At 48.1% G+C, this 18,589-nt stretch overlaps 1 protein-coding gene across 2 annotated transcripts in view; it reads right to left on the bottom strand.

Annotated features, from left to right (window-relative positions):
• myo5b (myosin VB) overlaps positions 1-18,589 on the bottom strand; it is a 389,254-nt gene that overhangs the window by 104,234 nt on the left and 266,431 nt on the right. For both annotated transcript variants that reach the window (XM_072497425.1, XM_072497424.1), the window contains exons 17-19: positions 3,468-3,554; positions 2,360-2,471; positions 1,926-2,137 (exon numbers count right to left, since the gene is read on the bottom strand). In XM_072497425.1, the coding sequence (XP_072353526.1) occupies positions 1,926-2,137; positions 2,360-2,471; positions 3,468-3,554 (411 nt within the window). The remainder of the gene's footprint in view (positions 1-1,925; positions 2,138-2,359; positions 2,472-3,467; positions 3,555-18,589) is intronic.

Raw genomic sequence — 18,589 nt, 5'->3', positions numbered from 1 at the left:
GTTACCCAGCTACCTTCATTCTTAGGAGTAACTACATCCCTGTAGCTTCTATCTATAACCGATTCTGCCTCCCAAATGATCCTCAGTTCACCCAGCTCCAGTTCCCTAACACGGTCTTTGAGGAGCTGTAGATGGGTGCACTTCCCGCAGGTGAACTCAACAGGGCCACTGACGGTGTCCCTCACCTCGAACATCCTGCAGGAGGAACGTTGCACTGCCCTCTCTGCCATCCCTTCCATTTTGGTCCCTTATCCAAGGAAAGATATACTGGCATTGGAGACAGTCCAGAGAAGGTTCACTAGGTTGCTCCTGGGTATGGAGGGATTTTCTTATGAGGAGAAGTTGAGTATGTTGGGCCTGTACTCATTGGAGTTTAGAAGAACAAGAGACAGCCTTATTGAGACATATAGAATTCTCGGGGGCTTGGCAGGGTAGATGTTGAGAGGTTGTTTCCCTTGTGGGTGAGTTCAGGACCAGAGGTCATAATCTCAGAGTAAGGGATCCCCATTTAAGGCAAAAATGAGGAGGCATTTTTCTCTGAGAGGTTAGTGAATCTGTGGAATTCTTTATCTAAAAGGGCTGTAGAAGCGGAGTTAAGTATGTAAAAGGCTTAAATAGAGAGATTTTTAATCAGTAAAGCAATCAAGAGTTATGGGGATAAGGTGGGAAAGTTGAGAATTATCATTTCAGATCAGTCATGATCTCATTGAATGACCAAGCAGACTTGATGGGCCAAATGGCCTACTTCTGTTCCTATGTCTTATGCTGTTGGTGTGGTGCACATGGACTTCCAAAGAACATTGAATTCAGTGCCTCAAAAAAGACATGTGAGCAAAGTTATAGCTCATGGAAGGAAAGGAACAGTTGCAATGTGGGTACAAAATTGGCTGAGCAATAGGCGGCATGGTGCCACAGTGGTTAGCACGGTTACCTCGCAGTGCCAGGAATTGGGGTTCGGCTATGGCCTTGGGAGACTGTGTGGAGTTTGCACATTCTCCCAGTGTCTGCATGGATTTTCTCTGTGCACTCCATTTTCCTCCCACAGTCCAAAGATGTGCAGATCAGGTGGGTTGGCCATGATCAATTCACGGGATTACGGGGTAGGGTGGGGGAGTGGGCCTAGGTAGAGTCTTCTTTCAGAGGTTGGTGCAGATTCGATTGGCTGAATGGTCTCCTTCTTTATTGTAGTGATTCTCTGGTTAATGGATATTTCTTGACTGTAGGAAGATTTGTACCGGAGTTCCCCAGTGGTCGGTATTGTGACCCCCTATTTTTTCCTGATTGAGATCAAATGTGCAGGATGCAATTGCAAAATTTGCAGATGATACAAAGCTTGGAAGAATTGGAAACTGTGAAGAGGACCATGTAGAACTTCAACAGAACTTGGGCAAGTTGGTGAGTGGGCAGATAGGTGGCAGTTGAAGCTCAATGTGGAGAAGTGTAAGATGATGCATTTTGGTAGGAAGAGCATGGAGAAACAATAGAGAATAACGGGTACAATTTTTAAGGGGCGGAGGAACCTGGGTATATATGTGCATAAATCACAAAAGGTGGCAGGACAGGTAGCGAGCGCAGTTAATAAAAGCTTTAGTCATGGGATAGGCTAGTCAGAATATGTTAACTTTAAGGGACAGCACGGTGGCACAGTGAATAGCACTGCTGCCTCACGGCGCCGAGGTCCCAGATTCGATCCCAGCTCTGGGTCACTGTCTGTGTGGAGTTTGCACATTCTCCCAGTGTTTGCGTGGGTCTCGCCCCCACAACCCAAAGATGTGCAAGCTCATGCTAAATTGCTCAATTGGAAAAATTAATTGGGTACTCTTAAAAAAAAATTTTTTTAAGAAAAAAAACTTTCCAAGTTGGCATGTATGATGTGATCACTTCTGCCCCGAATAATGTAATCAAGTCCTGAGAACTGTGCCTACCTGCGAGCTTGGTAGCCCCGGATATGTTTCTGTATAGTGATGGCAGCCTTCCTCATCCGTCTGTACTTGGTTCTCTGTAACCAACCACGGACGGTCTTCTGTATCATCATACATGCAGCTCGGAACTTATCAGCTCGGAGCTTCTCCAGGTACGCCACCTGACCAGCACGGAAGAAGATTTTGGATCGCCCAAACTGGAATTTATCAGGATCCTGACAAAACAGAACATAGTGTTTTAATGAGTGATTGAATGGTATAGTTTACCATCAGTACAAGAACAGTGTATACATACATTGGCACAAAAAGAAACACCCACAAAGTGTTGTTGGCAGGCCTGACCATCATGCAAAATTGACAAGTAGTACTTTTCTCTCTCCCTACTGACAGACAATCTCCCTCAATTACATCAGTTACAAAGAACATCAAATTATTACCTTGACAACGACCTCGAGAAGCCTCTTACAAGTTTCTTTCTTATCATTTAACATTACGTTCTTCTTTGTCATTAGGACTCGATATCGGTTGAAGAATTCATGGTACGTCCACCTATCAAAAGATTGGTGTCAGGTATTATGACAACTCGGCTTCCTAATATTTAATTGCTTCCTAAGGTCACATGTTCAGAAAGCTGCAGTGGAAGCACATTAGATGTAGGCAGACACGAGAATAAATAATGTTTTAAAAAAGAACTAAATCAATAAAAATTTACACATAAAACCATATCTATGAACAGTGCGATGCTGATCCATACAAAAGTTCAGTTTGTAGGCAAGTATAATTAATAATGATAAAAGGAAAAAACAAAAATAAATTGGGATTATGAGAAGTCAGAAGAAACATTTTCACTCTCAAGTGCAATTATATATTTAAAAATTGCTTATTGTCACAAGTAGGCTTCAATGGAGTTACTGTGAAAAGCCCCAAGTCGTCACATTCCAGCACCTGTTCAGGAAGGCCGGTCACGCTGCTGGCCTTGTTTTGCATTACAAGCCAGTTATTTAGCCCACTGTGCTAAACCAGCCCATCCTTTCAGCTAGACTTCTCAGTAAAGCAATTAATAGGAATAGATCACCAGATAATATTTGTTTATTTTTATCGAGAGACCAGTGGATGTAATTCTCGAGAGAAGGAATGAAGGGAAATAATTATAAGACAGGTAGAGGGGATTGATCTGTACAAAGTGGTCTACTTTTTGCTGCATTGAGGTAATTTTCAAGACACAGTATGCTTTATAAATGAGTTGCATTATTGCTGCAGATGTTGCATCTACTCTACCTCACACTTTGGTTCAGTATTTATTATCCTCGTGGACTTTCTCAGAGATCACTAGAATGGATCTCAGAAGTTCTTCACTGTATTGATGTCTGTAATGGAAATCCTCGTGCCCCCTCCGAGCTGACGCAGATTGGAAATACGGTTATTTGATCCTGAAATTGTTTTATTTATATTTTGCATTCAGTTATGATAGAATCCAGATTACACCTCTCATCTATTTCTATGTTTTAGATCAAGGTTGTACAGTGGCATAAACCACACACCTACCTAGATGGATATCCTGCAGCGCTGATCCGGATGGTCTCCAACACACCACAGGCCCGCAACTGCTGTACAGCTCGTTTTGGATCAAATCTGCAAGAGAGAAATAAGTAGTTAAAAGATTCCAATTAAAACTTTGTCGCCCATTTTTCTTAGGAATCCGGCAGCGAGTAACCCACCTCCTTGCTCCCCAAAGCCTATCCACAAACTACAAGGCACAGTCAGGAGTGTGGTGAAATACTCTCCCCTTGCTTGGATGAGTGCGATTCCAACAACACTCGAGACGCTCTACACCATCCAGGATAAAGCAGCCCGCTTGGCTGGCACCTCATCCAGAAACATTCATTCCCTCCATCACTGGCGCACAGTGGCAGCAGTGAGTACCATCTACAAGATGCATTGCAGGAACATACAGGGACATACCAAAGCTCCTGAGAAAGCACCTTCTTAACCCATGACCGCTACCATCTAGAAGGGCAAAGGGAGCACGTACACCTTCCCAAGAGCAGCGAGGGATGGGTAATAAATGCTGGCTTAGCCACCGAAGCCCACATCCCTTGAATGAATAAATTATTATATTCTGTTTTTAACACAATGGGATTTTAACAGTCGTGCTCCATGAGAGTGCCAATTTATTAACCATTTTGTGCTGCAGCTTCATGCCCAGTAGAAATGGAGTCAAGACCAACCCCAAACTTTGCATTCATTTTGCACAGAACCTCTGAATCCGATGTTAATTCAAAGTAAACGGAGTAGCAATTCATAAAGCAGTTCCCTTGCTATTTACGCTGACACTTAAGGTAGAAAACAGTGGATAATTGTTAAACAATTAATTATCCATTCCCAGGTTTTTACGCTGAATCTCCACTGCTTTAAATGTATGCAGTAGCCTTTCGAGAAGAGCTTTCATTGTGTTTTGAAGTACAATCTTGCAGTTGTAAAACCAGTTTCTTGAAGTAGTGCGTACAGCACAAAATTGTTTTTTTTTATTATTCTCAGGGATTTTCTTAGACATCACAAGACAGGGCACGAGAAAGTATATGGAATGAACGGATCTCAGAGGTTCATCACTGTATCCCCGCTTGTAATGGGCATCCTTATCTACCCACCGAATACTCTTCATGTTTGAAATGTAGTAATACCGAGCCTGAAATACTTTTGGTTTTTATGCACCAGGCCCATGCAAGTGTTTCTGCTCCACATAAAACCTCCTGTCCTACTTCATCTAACCCTACCAACGTATGCGTCTCGCCCTTTCTTCTTTATATGCTGTCTGGCTTCTTCATTAATGATTTTCACCTCTACTACATTGTGGCAGCGAGTTGCATATTCTAATCACTCTCTGGGTGAAAAAGGTGAAAAGGGCAGAATAGCAGCATTAGTACTTCAGCCCTTAATAATGACTGGCTCAAGAGAAAATGCCAAGCAGTTGGCTTGGGAACTGTGTGTGCTACAGATTACAAAGCATGAAGAAAAGCAGGTACCATAAATATTTAAAGGATATTGATCCATATTTTATTCCCTTAACTTCAGACCTGTAGTGCAAAGAACATTTATTAAAAGATGATTAATATAACAGGTGATGTTCAGCACAAACGACTGGAACATAACAAGGTTATTTTTCATAAATCAAATTGAGCGGATATTGATTTCCATTATGCTACACTCTCACAAAACCTAATGTTGATCTAAAGGTTTCTTGACCTTAAGAAATGCGCAACTCTTCTGCTTCATTGCACCAAATGGTTTTGAAAAGAATACCTGCAGAAACTACAGGATTGCCTCACCACCAGCAAATATTGCAGCTGAGGAAATTCTGCGTTCTCGAACTTTTGATTTTCTTTTCTTCAAGGAGAACTTTTAATTTCTTGGTATTGCAGTCATAACCACATGGCATGGGATCCTCTATTTTCCTCTATTCTTTCTTGGGATGTAGGTGTCACTGGGAAGGGCAGCATCCCCAACTGTCCTTGAACAAAGCGGTTTGCTAGGCCATTGCTGAGGTCAGCTCAGAGGGCTGTGAATCTGCCGTTACATGCAGGCCAGACAGGGCAAGGATAGAAGATTTCCTTCCCTAAAATACATGAGTGATCCAGATGGGGTTTTACAACCATTGATGATATAACTGTCGTGGCCACCATTCCGAAGAACCCCGGTGTTCTGAGAGACACCCGCTGGGTGTAAAAGTGTCGATTCGGAGCATAAGGACAAGTTGTGGTAGCCAAGGAGCATGAAGAGCGACAGTGGCATCCGAGGAGCGGGAGATACAGTGGCGGCATCAGAGGAGGGGCAAGTATTCAATTGTGTTTTCACTATCTGACAGCATAAATAAAATGCCTCCTTGTAGGGTGTTCTTTTGAAGGGTCAGTGCAAACCTGATGGGCTGAATGGCCTCATTCTGCACCTTAGGGATTCTATGATGATTCTATGGCCTGCTGCTATGTGATCCTCTGCAGAGCAATGCCACTGGGGAAGAAATATTCCACTGCATCAACAACTTCATGGAAAAACATGGAATTAGTTGGGAGAAGTGTGTTGATGTGTGCGCTGATGGTGCCAGGGCAATGGTTGGGAAGGCAGCAAGTGTTGTCGCCCAGATCAAAGCTGCAGCACCACACCGCATGAACAGTCATGGTGTCCTCCACAGACATGCACTCGCTGTTAAGATGATGCCGACAACTCTAAAACAAAATGTGCTGGATGGAGCAGTAACAGCAGTGTGTACCAACTGCAAGATGCACTGCAGGAACTCACCAAAGCTCCTTAGGCAGCATCTTCCAAACCCGCGACCACTACCTTCTAGAAGGACAAAGGCAGCAGATACATGGGAACCACCACCTAGACGTTCCCCTCCAAGTCACAGCACACTGCTGCCTCACAGCATCAGGGACTCGGGTTCAATTCTGACCTCGGGTGACTGACTGTGTGGACTTTGTACGTTCTCCCCTTGTCTGCGTGGGTTTCCTCCGCGTCCTCCGGTTTCCTCCCACAGTCTAAAGACATGCAGGTTAGGTTGCAATGCTAAATTGCCCCTTAGTGTCCAAAAGGTTAGGTGGGGTTACAAGGATAGGGTGGGGGCTTGGGCCTGGGTGGGGTGCTCTTTCGGAGGGTCGGTTCAGATTCGATGGGCTGAATGGCCTCCTTCTGCACCGGAGGGATTCTATGACCATTATGACTTGAAAATATATCGCTGTTCCTTCACTGTTGCTGGGTTAAACTCCGGGAACTCCCTCCCTAACAGCACTATGGGTGTTCCTACACCACATAGATGGCAGAGGTTCAAGAAAGCAGCTCACCACCACCTTCCGAGGGCAATTAAGGGTGGGCAACAAATGCCCTAACCAGCGAAGCCTCTATCCCGTAAAAATGAAGAAATGTTTAAAAAGTTCAAGTTATCAATAGCATTAAAGCTCGTTCGCTGAAATCGAGACCGTTTAAAATGCAGTGCGACAAAATGGGCAGTGAGCACACATTGCTGCTCCTACAGACTGTTGCGAGGCAAAGTGCTTATAAGACTTTCTGAGCTTTGTCATGAAGTCTTGGTGTTTCGTATAGATCAGAAATGTCAATTTTCAGAATTGTCGACAAGTACTTCATGGCTTCCGAGACTCACATATATCTTGCAAATATTTTTACAAGGCTAAATGAAGTGAACCTGTCACAGGGCAAAGAAATTAACATCTTCACTGCAAGAGACAAGATTTCATCACTAATGAGGAAATTGTGCTTCTGGACTGAGTGCATAAAAAATAAGACCTCCCACTGCTTTCCCACAGTGAGTGACTTTCTCACTGAAGTTAATTCCAACCCTGAGGAAGATATTTTCAGAGGTTACACAGTACCGGGATGGCTTGCAGTCCTCTTTGCTGGGATACCTCCCTCCAACAGAGAGTTCGTCAAGCCTATCAACGAGGTGCACGCCAGGCATCTGCTCTCTACCTGCCGGCAGCGCTCGGGGGAAATCGCTGGACGAATTCCTCGAAAAACTTGCCAGGGACTGTGACCACCAGGATGTGACAGGGGAGGTCCATACGAACCTGCACATCAGAGACTCTTTCGTGTCCGGCATCTGCTCGACCTACATCCGGCAGCGGTTGGTCGAAAACGGGGCAAAAGACCTCCAGGACACGCTAGCGCTCACCTCCTCGCTGGAGATGGCCCGACATAACTTGGATACGGACCCCGTGGACTCTGCGAGCCCCCCCCCGGACTTCCTCAGACTCAGCAGCGACCCGCTCACCATGGGGGCACAGCTAGTTCTGCGGCCAGGGACAGCACCCACGCCCACGCTGCCCAGCCCGCTCCACGATCCGAAGCGACTGCGGGAAGAAGGGCATTTTGTGAAGGTCTGCCTGGCCAGACCCAGGGGCCAGAAGAACAAAGAACAGCCGGCCCGAAAATCAGGCTCTGAGGCCTGCAGGCCTCGCAATGAGGCTGCGCACCGACCCGACAAGCCCCCTTCTGACGCGTCATCAGCCTCGTGCGAATCATGGGAGCGGCCATCTTGTCGGCGGCCACCTTCTCGACCCGACACACGCAGCCAGCGGCGGCCATTTTATGAGTCTGACTCGGCTGAGGACTCTGACTACCCGCGAGTGGGTGCAGTCACCCTCGACAAAAATCGGCCAAAACACCTGCAGAACTCTATGATGCAGGTCCAGGTCAACGGGCGCGACACTGCATGCTTCTTCGACTCCGGGAGCACGGAGAGCTTTATCCATCCTGAAACGGTAAGGCGCTGCTCCCTGCGCACCCATCCCGCGTCGCAAACCATAGCCCTCGCATCCGGGTCCCACTCGGTACAGATCAAGGGGTACTGTATCGCGGATCTCTCGATCCAGGGCGCCAAGTACACCCGTTTCAAATTTTATATCCTTCCCCACCTCTGTGCCCCCCTGCTGCTCGGACTGGATTTCCAGTGCACACACCGAAGCCTGACATTGAAGTTCTGCGGACCCTTGCGCCCCCTCACGGTGTGCTGCCTTGCGACACTGAAAGTCGCACCCCCCTCGCTATTCGCGAACCTCACTCCCAACTGTAAGCCCGTCGCCACCAGGAGTCGGCGGTACAGTGCCCAAGACATGACTTTTATCAAGTCAGAGGTCCAGCGTTTACTGGGAGAGGGGGTCATCGAGGCTAGCAACAGCCCTTGGAGAGCACAAGTGGTGGTAGTCCGGTCCGGGGATAAGAAACGGATGGTCGTGGATTATAGCCAGACCATAAACCGATTCACGCAGCTTGATGCGTACCCCCTTCCTCGCATTGCGGAAATGGTAAATCGGATCGCCCAATACCGAGTATTTTCCACGGTCGATCTCAAATCCGCCTACCACCAGCTCCCCATCCGACCGAAAGACCGTCCCTATACTGCCTTCGAAGCAGCCGGCTGGCTCTTCCACTTCCTCAGGGTCCCCTTCGGCGTCACAAATGGGGTCTCCGTCTTTCAAAGGACGATGGATCAAATGGTGGACCAGTACGGTTTGCGGGCTACATACCCGTACTTGGACAATGTCACCATCTGCGGCCATGACCAGCAGGACCATGACCCTAACTTCGAAAAGTTCCTCCAGACCGCCCGAGACCTTAACCTGACCTACAATGAGGAAGAATGTGTTTTCCACACAACCCGGCTAGCCAACCTCGGCTATGTCGTGGAAGACGGGGTCCTAGGTCCCGACCCCATGCGCCCCCTTAAGGAACTCCCCCTCCCCCGCAGCCTCAAGGCCCTCAAACGATGCTTGAGGCTCTTCTCCTACTACGCCCAGTGGGTCCCCAAATATGCGGACAAAGCCCGCCCACTCATATAGACCAGCACTTTTCCCCTCTCGGCTGAGGCTCAATTGGCCTTCAACCGCATCAAGGCTGATATCGTCAAGGCCGCTATGCGCGCGGTGGACAAAACCATGCCCTTCCAGGTAGAGAGCGATGCATCAAACATCGCCCTGGCTGCTACCCTCAATCAGGCAGGCAGACCAGTTGCGTTCTTCTCCCGGATCGTCACCACCTCCGAGGTTCGACACTCTGCAGTCGAAAGGAGGCACAAGCCAGTGTGGAGGCTGTGTGGCGCTGGAGACACTACCTAGCTGGTAGGAGGTTCACCCTCGTTACCGACCAATGGTCAGTCGCCTCTATGTTCGATAACACGCAACGGGGCAAAATAAAAAATGATAAAATTTTGAGATGGAGGATCGAACTCTCCACCTACACGTACGATATCAAGTATCGTCCAGGGGAACTTAACGAGCCCCCAGATGCCCTGTCCCACAGCACATGCGCCAACGCGCAGGACGACCGCCTGCAAGCCATCCACAATGACCTCTGCCACCCGGGGGTTACCCGGCTCGTCCATTTTATCAAGTCCCGCAACCTACCTTACTCAGCCAAGGAGGTCAAGGCCATGATCATGGCCTGCCAGGTCTGTGCGGAGTGCAAACCGCACTTCTATCGGCCAGACAAGGTTCGGCTCGTGAAGGCCTCGGGGCCCTTTGAGCGACTGAGCGTGGACTTCAAGGGGCCCCTCCCATCCACCAATCGTAATGCCTATTTCCTCACCGTTATCGATGAGTTCTCCCGTTTCCCATTCGCCATTCCCTGCCCCGACATGACCTCAGCCACCATGATTAAGGCACTGCACAGCATCTTCACTCTGTTCGGTTTCCCCACTTATATCCACAGCGACCGGGGTACATGGTTCATGAGCGATGAACTGCGTCAGTATCTGCTCAGCAAAGGCATCGCCTCGAGCAGAACGACCAGATATAACCCGCGGGGAAACGGGCAAGTGGAGAGGGAGAACGCGACAGTGTGGAAGGCTGTCCTTCTGGCCCTATGGTCGAGAAGTCTGCCAACTACCCGCTGGCAGGAGGTCCTGCCCGATGCCCTACACTCCATTAGGTCGCTCCTCTGCACGGCCACGAATGAGACCCCGCACAACCGATTGTTTGTCTTCCCCAGGAAGTCAACCTCCGGGGTCTCACTTCCACCTTGGCTGATGGCTCCGGGACCTGTTCTTCTCCGGAGGCACGCGACAAGCCATAAAACGGACCCCCTGGTCGAAAAGGTCCGATTACTCCACGCCAACCCCAGTTATGCCTACGTGGAGTACCCCGACGGCAGGCAAGATACGGTTTCCCTCCGGGATCTGACACCTGCTGGATCCCCCACTACAGACGCCCCTTCCCGCGCCGCTCCCCTGCAGGACCCGTCGCCCCCTACAACACACCCCCTCCCGGCCCCACCTCCCATTGGTGAACACCTACCACGCGCCCCCCCTAGCGACCCCCCTTTACACACCCCACCGGCACCGCTACTCCCGGCCCCCGCCTAGTCTCCCTGCACCCTGTTCCCCTGCCCCGACCCGAAGCTCCAACCGCCGTGCTCCCAGATGTACCCTCAACCAGGACGTCCGTGTCCGCCGCACCACCGGCCGTCGCACCACCGCCCGAACTGAGGATGTCGATGAGGACGATCCGGCCTCTGAGACGGATGGACCTATGGTGGCACTTCACCCCTGCCGGACTCTTTTTTTAAACAGGGGGTGAATGTGATGAACGGTTACTGTAACACTGTACCCTTGTCATCATGCAAGGTGATGACGCCTTTAAGACCGGGCTTGGAACCCTGGGGAACTCCGGCTCCGCCCATCTGTGAGCCGTATATAAGGGGCCGCCTTGTGGGCAGTGCAGCAATTAGCACACGTCTCGGCTCTCGCCTAGTTTTTAGTTTATTAAAGCCTTCTTTACTGTTTACACTCTAAGCGTCGTTATTGAGGGTACCACATGTGGCAAAGAGAGCAGTCTGTGAGCTCCTTCCTTTTGCCTCAGCATATATATGTGTGAAAGTGGTTTCTCCTCATATACAGGGCAGCATGGTAGCATTGTGGATAGCACAATTGCTTCACAGCTCCAGGGTCCCAGGTTCGATTCAGGCTTGGGTCACTATCTGTGTGGAGTCTGCACATCCTCCCCGTGTGTGCGTGGGTTTCCTCCGGATGCTCCAGTTTCCTCCCACAGTCCAAAGATGTGCAGGTTAGGTGGATTGGCCATGATAAATTGCCCCTTAGTGTCCAAAATTGCCCTTAGTGTTGGGTGGGGTTACTGGGTTATGGGGATAGGGTGGAGGTGTTGACCTTGGGCAGGGTGCTCTTTCCAAGAGCCGGTGCAGTCTCGATGGGCCGAATGGCCTCCTTCTGCACTGTAAATTCTATGTAATCTATGTAATCACAGCTACAAAAGTTAAACACAGAAGCAGACTGAATTCCACACCTAATATGAGAATCCAGCTCTCTAACATCACCTCCGACATCAAACAGATGTGGGAGCAAAGGAGGCACCACCACTCCTCTCACTATGGAAGACAGGAAGGTCAGCCTTCAGTTCTTTGTTGAATAAAATAATAATGTTTTATTGGTAATATGTGGCTAGATATAGCTAGCTAAGGCTTGTCTGCACCTATTTTGCGGCAAAAAAAGAGGCATCGACATTATGACAATGTTTGGAGTTTCCCGATGCTCTTGCGAGGTCACTAGGGGGTTCCACGGCTCCAAAGCTTTGGGAAACCCTGCCTGGATTACTGGACTGTGACATTCCCACTACGCGACCATCTCCCCACACTGAAAAAGAAGATCCCAGGCTCAGCCTTCGGTCTGGAACATTAGCCCGCGTCAGCAAAGCAAACAATTTTGAAATTACAAACGGCCATAGTTTCCCTATATTTTCATGAAGTAAATTCAACTATAAGCATCTGGTGTTGACAACATTCTTAGGGCTGGCATTATGGTGTCAGATGGTGTGTGGGAAACAAACAAATTGCTGCCATACGGTTTTCACAGAGCTGTTTAAATATTGAGCTTGTGTCAAATATATGATTAAATCATCTGTTTACGAACACCCATCAAACTGATTAACAATTGAAAGAGCATAAGCCTTCCTTTGTCATGGTAACAAACTTTTTTTTAAGAAGTAGTTGGACCAATACATGGTTATGAAAGTCATTGAAAGTGAAGAGAAAGTAATGTCAGAGATAGGAAAAAGAACTTACAAACAAATGAGGAGTAGGCCATTCGGCCCCTCGAGCCCCTCCGCCATTCAATAAGATCATGGCTGATCTGATTGTAACTTCAACCTCACATTCCTACCTACCCCATCACCCCCTTGTAATCAAAAATCTAGTAAGCTAGGGCGCCATGTAATAATAATAATCGCTTATTGTCACAAGTAGGCTTCAATGAAGTTACTGTGAAAAGCCCCTAGTCACCACATTCCGGTGCCTGTTTGGGTCACTGTCCGTGTGGAGTTTGCACATTCTCCCCATGTCTGCGTGGATTGCACCCCCACAACCCAAAGATATGCAGGTTAGGTGGATTGGCCACACTAAATTGCCCGTTAATTGGAAAAAAAAATTGGGTACTCTAAATTTATTTTTAAAATCTAGATAGCTCTGCTGTAAAAATATTCACAGATACTGCCTCCATTGCCTTTTGAGGAAAAGAGTTCCAGAGAGTCACAACGGTCTGAAAGAAAAACATTTCTTCTCATCTTGGTCTTAAGCGAGTGGCATCTTATTTTTAAACAGTGACCCCCTAGTTCTAGGTTCTCCGACAAGAGGAAACATCTTCTCCACATCCACCCAGTCAAGACCCTCCACTGTCTTAAAGGTTTTCAATCAAGTCACTTCTTACTCTTCCGAATTCTAGTGGATACAAACCTTTTTTAAAAATAAATTTAGAGTATCCACTTCATTTTTTTAGCGTGACCAATCCACCTAGCCTGCTCATCTTTTGAGTTGTGGGGGTGAAACCCACGCAAATATGGGGAGAATGTGCAAACTCCACACGCACAATGACCCAGAGCCGGGATTGAACCTGGGACCCTAGAGCTGTGAAGCAACAGTGCTACCCACTGTGCCACCCAATACTGTGCACAATACTCCAGATGTGGTCTCACCAATGCCCTGTGCAACTGAACTACAGGGCGCGATCTACCCGAATGGGGACAAGAGTCCCTCGGCACGAGATTAGCTGGGTATTTCCTGCCTCTAAAGTGCTGAGAAACACCCCGCAATCCAACGTCCATCCAATCGATCCGGGGCCTCAGCAGGGATGAGGCCGCACTTTGCCCTGTTTACTGCACTGAGGGGCTCTGCTTGGCGGAACTCCTCAGTGCAGCGAAAGATTGGGGCCTAATTTTTGAATGGCGTCCCGATCCCCCAGGCCCCCGAAGCAACGCCCCCAAAGCTCCAACTCACTAGAAGGAGTTCCCCTGATGCTCCCCCCACTCCCATACCCCAGCCTGCTCACCATCACGCAAACAAATGCCAGCTTGGCACCCAGGCAGTGCCCCTGACAGCTGGCAGTGCCACCTGGGTGCTTTGACAGTGCCAGGCTTTCACCCAGGAGGCATTGCCAGTTGCCAGGGTGTCACCCTGCCCGGAGGGTATGCACCTGGAAGTCTCCAATCCTCTGGGAGATCCCCACATGTACCATTCTGTCTGGTCCCCGTTTGTGGAGACTGAATGGCGCTCGCCTGAGGTCTCCAATGCAAGGGAGATAGATTCCATGCCTTGGTTAGATCTCGGGAATGCATATTAGAATGAGTCTAGCTGTCTCACACTAATATTCAGATTGGCCAGGAAGTGATCCTGCGACATTGCGTTAGATCCCGCGCACGTGGCGAGCCGAGTAGATCCCAGAAGTGGGATCTCCTGGCATCTACCGGTCACTTTGTGCTACGCACGCTGCTATTCGGGAGCAACGCAACTCGTAAACCCCACCCATAATCTTCAATCCACCTCACAATACACAATAAAGTTCTAAATACTTTCTGTGCTGGACATTTATGATTGATGCACGAGGACATTCACATCCCTTTGCACTTGAGAGCTTTGCAACCTCTCACCATTTAGACATTATAGAGTTTCTTTTTTATTCTTCTGCCAAATTACACATTTACCCACATTATACTCCATTTGCCAGATTTTTGTCCACTCACTTAATCTATATATATCCCTATGCAGCCTCCTTATGTCATCTTCACAATTTACTTGCCTACCTAGCTTTGCATAGTCAGCAAATCTATCAATCATACTTCAATCCTTTCAGCCACGTCATTTATTGTAAGAGGTTGAGGCCCCAGCACTGATCCCTGTGGTACATCACTCGTCACATTCTACCAACCAGAAAAAGACCCATTTATACCCCAACTCGGTTTCTTGTTAGCTGGCCAATCTTCAGTCCGTGCCAAAATGTTCGCCCTACACCATGAGCTTTTATTTTACACAATAATCTTTGGCTTGGCACCTTGTAAAATGCCTTCTGAAAATATAAGGACAGCACATCCACTGATTCCCCTTTATCCTCAGCACATGCCTTCAAAGAACTGCAATAAGTTGGTTAAACATGATTTCCCTTTCATAAAACCAGGTTAACTCTGCCCGATTGCCTTGAATTTTCCCAAGTGCCCTGCTATAACGTCTTTAAGAATGGTTTCTGACATTTTCCCTGCAACAGATGTTAGGTTAATTGGCCTGTACTCATGCTTTCTCTCTACCTCCCTTTTTGAGTAAATTTGCTATCTTCCAATCAAATGGAACCTTCCCTGAATATAAGGCGTTTTGGAAAATTAAAACCAATGCATCAACTATTTCATTATCCACAAGGAGAAATCCATCTGGACTGGGGGATTTGTCAGCCTGCAGGCTCAATCAACAATTTGATCACTTCCGATTTGTATTGCATCTCCTTTTACCCTCTTTAAATCCAGAGCCCTTGGTACACTTTACCTAATGAAAATATATCACTGAGCCTTGCAGTTTTCAGTTGATCCACAGCCATGGCCTTCTCAAAGGGAGCTTCAAATTTTGATTGTATATGATAATATAAACAAGAGTGATAGCGAGTTGACAGTCCAATTTAGATCTCTCTTGAATTTTAATTCCATTGGAATAAAAATCAGGATGTGCAAAGCAGGCTAACAATACTAATTAATCTAATGAATACCATTACAGAGTTAAAATAAATATACACAGTCAAAATTGCATACTGTTTTGTGTGAGATGCTTTCTGATTTTAATATTACGGACTCTTGTTTTGAATTTGCCCACCAGAGGAAATAGGTCCGCTGTATGTACCTGAGTGAATCTCTTAATTACTTTCAACACCTCGATTAAACACCACTCAATCTTCTACACTCAAGGGATTGCAAACCAAGTTTATGCAATCAGTTCTCTTAACTTAACCTATTAAGCTCTGTTATCATTCCGGTGAACCTGCTTTGCAAGGCAAATATACCTTTCCAGAAATTTTCAACCCAAAACTAACCACAATGGTTTGGATTTTCACCTCTCAGTATGACTTGGGAGCACTTCAAAAATGGCTGATGAGGCCCTATTCCAGGATTCCAACCATACTCCTGGGCTGAAGATTTTCAGAAATGCCCTGTCAGGGTGCGGGCTGTTCAGGTCAAAAACCCACACCCCCACTCCTGGCCAGCTCCATTGTGGGGTTAGGGATGTCCAGGCCCTCCACAATTTTCATGGAGTCACTTCAGATTTTAAAGGACCCGTGAGTCATAGCCCCTCAGTAAATGATAGTCAGTGTGAGGGGTTCTTTTAATAGGGAAATTCAAATGGTCCTCCTCATGCCCCTCCCATGCAAAGGTATATCCTCCCTGACCACCTTGGATGGCCCTTCATGCCCACATACCAAGGTAAGTCCCCCCCAAACAACCCCTATGGTGTCGCGTGTGCCCCATGCCAATAACAATTCTGTGATCGTGTAAGGGTCCCCTCAGTAAAACTCTTATGGTCCTGATGCTCCTCCATGCCCATCTATAATACTTCCATGCCCATTCCACACATAGCTTGAAATGAAAAATGAAATGAAAATCGCTTATCGTCACAAGTAGGCTTCAAATGAAGTTATTGTGAAAAGCCCCTAGTTGCCACATTCCGGCGCCTGTTCGGGGAGGCTGGTATGGGATGGTAGCTTGGCTGAGAGCCTAGAAATCCATTAGAGTATGAAAACACCTGGGCCGGGATTCTCCCAAATCCCGGCCTAGTGTTGACGCTGTGCGCTGTTCCGGCGCCGAAAGCCGGCCCTACACGGCCGGTGCGGGTCCAAACATGCACGCCACGGCCGTCTCTGCGCCAGTTCCTGGGAAATATGGCGGAGCCCTACAGGGGCCCGGCGCGGGGGAACATAGGCCCCCCTCGCCGGAATGAGCGTGCCCGCCGAACGGTAGCCGCCGATCGCGGGCCTGGCCACCATGGAGGCCCCCCACCCCCGGAGTCGGCTCCCCCCGCCCTCCCACCAAGACGGCCCCCGCAGCCAGAATGCCAAGGTCCTGCTGGGTAGGACCATATGCGAACAACGCCGGCAGGACTCAGTTGGCACTCGGCCCGTCGAGTGCGAGAATCGCCGCGAGGGCCGCTTTCAATGGCCCCCGACCGGCACTGTGGCGACCACGCCAGCGCAATTGGCGGCGATTCTCCCGTCACCGGAGAATCAGCGGCCCGCTGTCGGAGCGGCGTGGCGGTATTCGCGCGCCCCCGCCAATTCTCTGACCCGACGCAGCCTCAGAGAATTCCGCCCCTGAGTTCCAGAAAAAACATTGCTTGATTGACAACTCTGGCTCTGTGATCCCTGCTGTCAATTTTACAATGTTTATTTACATAAACATAATAACCCACATAGTGCCTACAGGGTGGAAATGATCATCCTTCTCATCGTCCTTGTTGACTACGAGCACCCCCGCTAGGGGAGGGGGATCTCTATTAACCTCTGTAAGCCAACAAGGCACTGACCAGAACAGGAATCTGGTAGGGATCTACTGGGCAATGTTAATATTATGTGTAAATAAAACTACCTTTCTTTATTTTACTCGGTGTGGACTCCCTATGTCCCTTTTAAAATAAGATTAAGGTTCACGTGCCACACATAACCCACCCCCTCTCTCCTGCAAGGAAGATCCCACATTTACTGGTACTTTCTCTCAAGTCGGGCAGGTCAAGCTGGGAATGTTCACAAGCACCGCAACCTGCTTCATTGATGAAAATCCAAGCCTGCAATCTGATCAGGGTTCATTCCTCACTTTTATATTTAATGAAGACCAACTTCCTTTAGCCTTTTTAAATTCCTTTACATACCAACGCAACAGGATTAGGTGATCTATATGCATTGACACCCTTTGCAGCTACTCATCTAATAACATGACAGAGAAGGACAATAAAAGATGAATTGTTCTGCAAAAATAAAAATTAAATTGATGCAAGTACAGCTAGAATATTTCCTGGAACTGCAAATGTGTGGTAGAATCGGGTGACTATGGGCATGATTGACCTAAATGGGGAAACAGAGTCCCGTAGCGCACAATTAGCCAGGTATTTCCCGGTGCTCAGAGCACCGAGAAACATGTTATCGAATGCCCACCTGGGTAGATCGTGGGCCTCAGCGGGGAATGCGAGCGGCGTTCCTCAGTGCAGGGAGAGATCAGGACGCCATTTTTATAAGGGGAACCTCGGCCTCCCCACACCTCCCGCTAGACCAGCATTTATTGCCGATTCCTAATTGCCCTTGAGAAGGAGGTGTTGAGCGGGCTTCTTGGGCTGTTGCAGTCCTTGTGGTGCAAGTACACCCACAGTGCTGTTGGGGAGGGAGTTCCAGGATTTTGACACCAGGACAGTGAAGGAATGGCGATATATCTCCAAGTCAGGATAGTGAGTGGCTTGGAGGGGAATTCGCAGGTGGCAGTGTTCCCATGCATCTGCTTGGAAGGAGCTGTCGAAGGAGTAAATTATCAAATTATGATATATATATATATATATATATATATATATATGTATGTAGGTGTGTAAAAACGTTTTTCCTCATGTCGCCTTTGGTTCTTTTGCTAATTAATCACTTTCAATTGGTGTCCTTCGATTCTCCACCTTTCCCTCAATGGGAACAGTTTCTCGCCATTAAATCTTTCCAGATTTCTCATCTCTATCAAATCTCCCAACGTAGCTTCAAGTCTCTCGGGCTGGATTCTCCGCCCCGGCCGGCGGGATGCTCCGTTATGCTGGCTGATCAATGGGTTTTCCCATTGTGGGGCAGTCCCACGCCAACGGGAAACTCTCGGGCTGCCGGCAAA

This window comes from Scyliorhinus torazame, chromosome 3 (assembly GCF_047496885.1).
Source record: "Scyliorhinus torazame isolate Kashiwa2021f chromosome 3, sScyTor2.1, whole genome shotgun sequence".
NCBI lineage: Eukaryota > Metazoa > Chordata > Chondrichthyes > Carcharhiniformes > Scyliorhinidae > Scyliorhinus > Scyliorhinus torazame.
The sequence above is the reverse complement of the archived record's forward strand: the minus strand, read 5'-3'. Positions and strand labels throughout refer to the sequence as shown.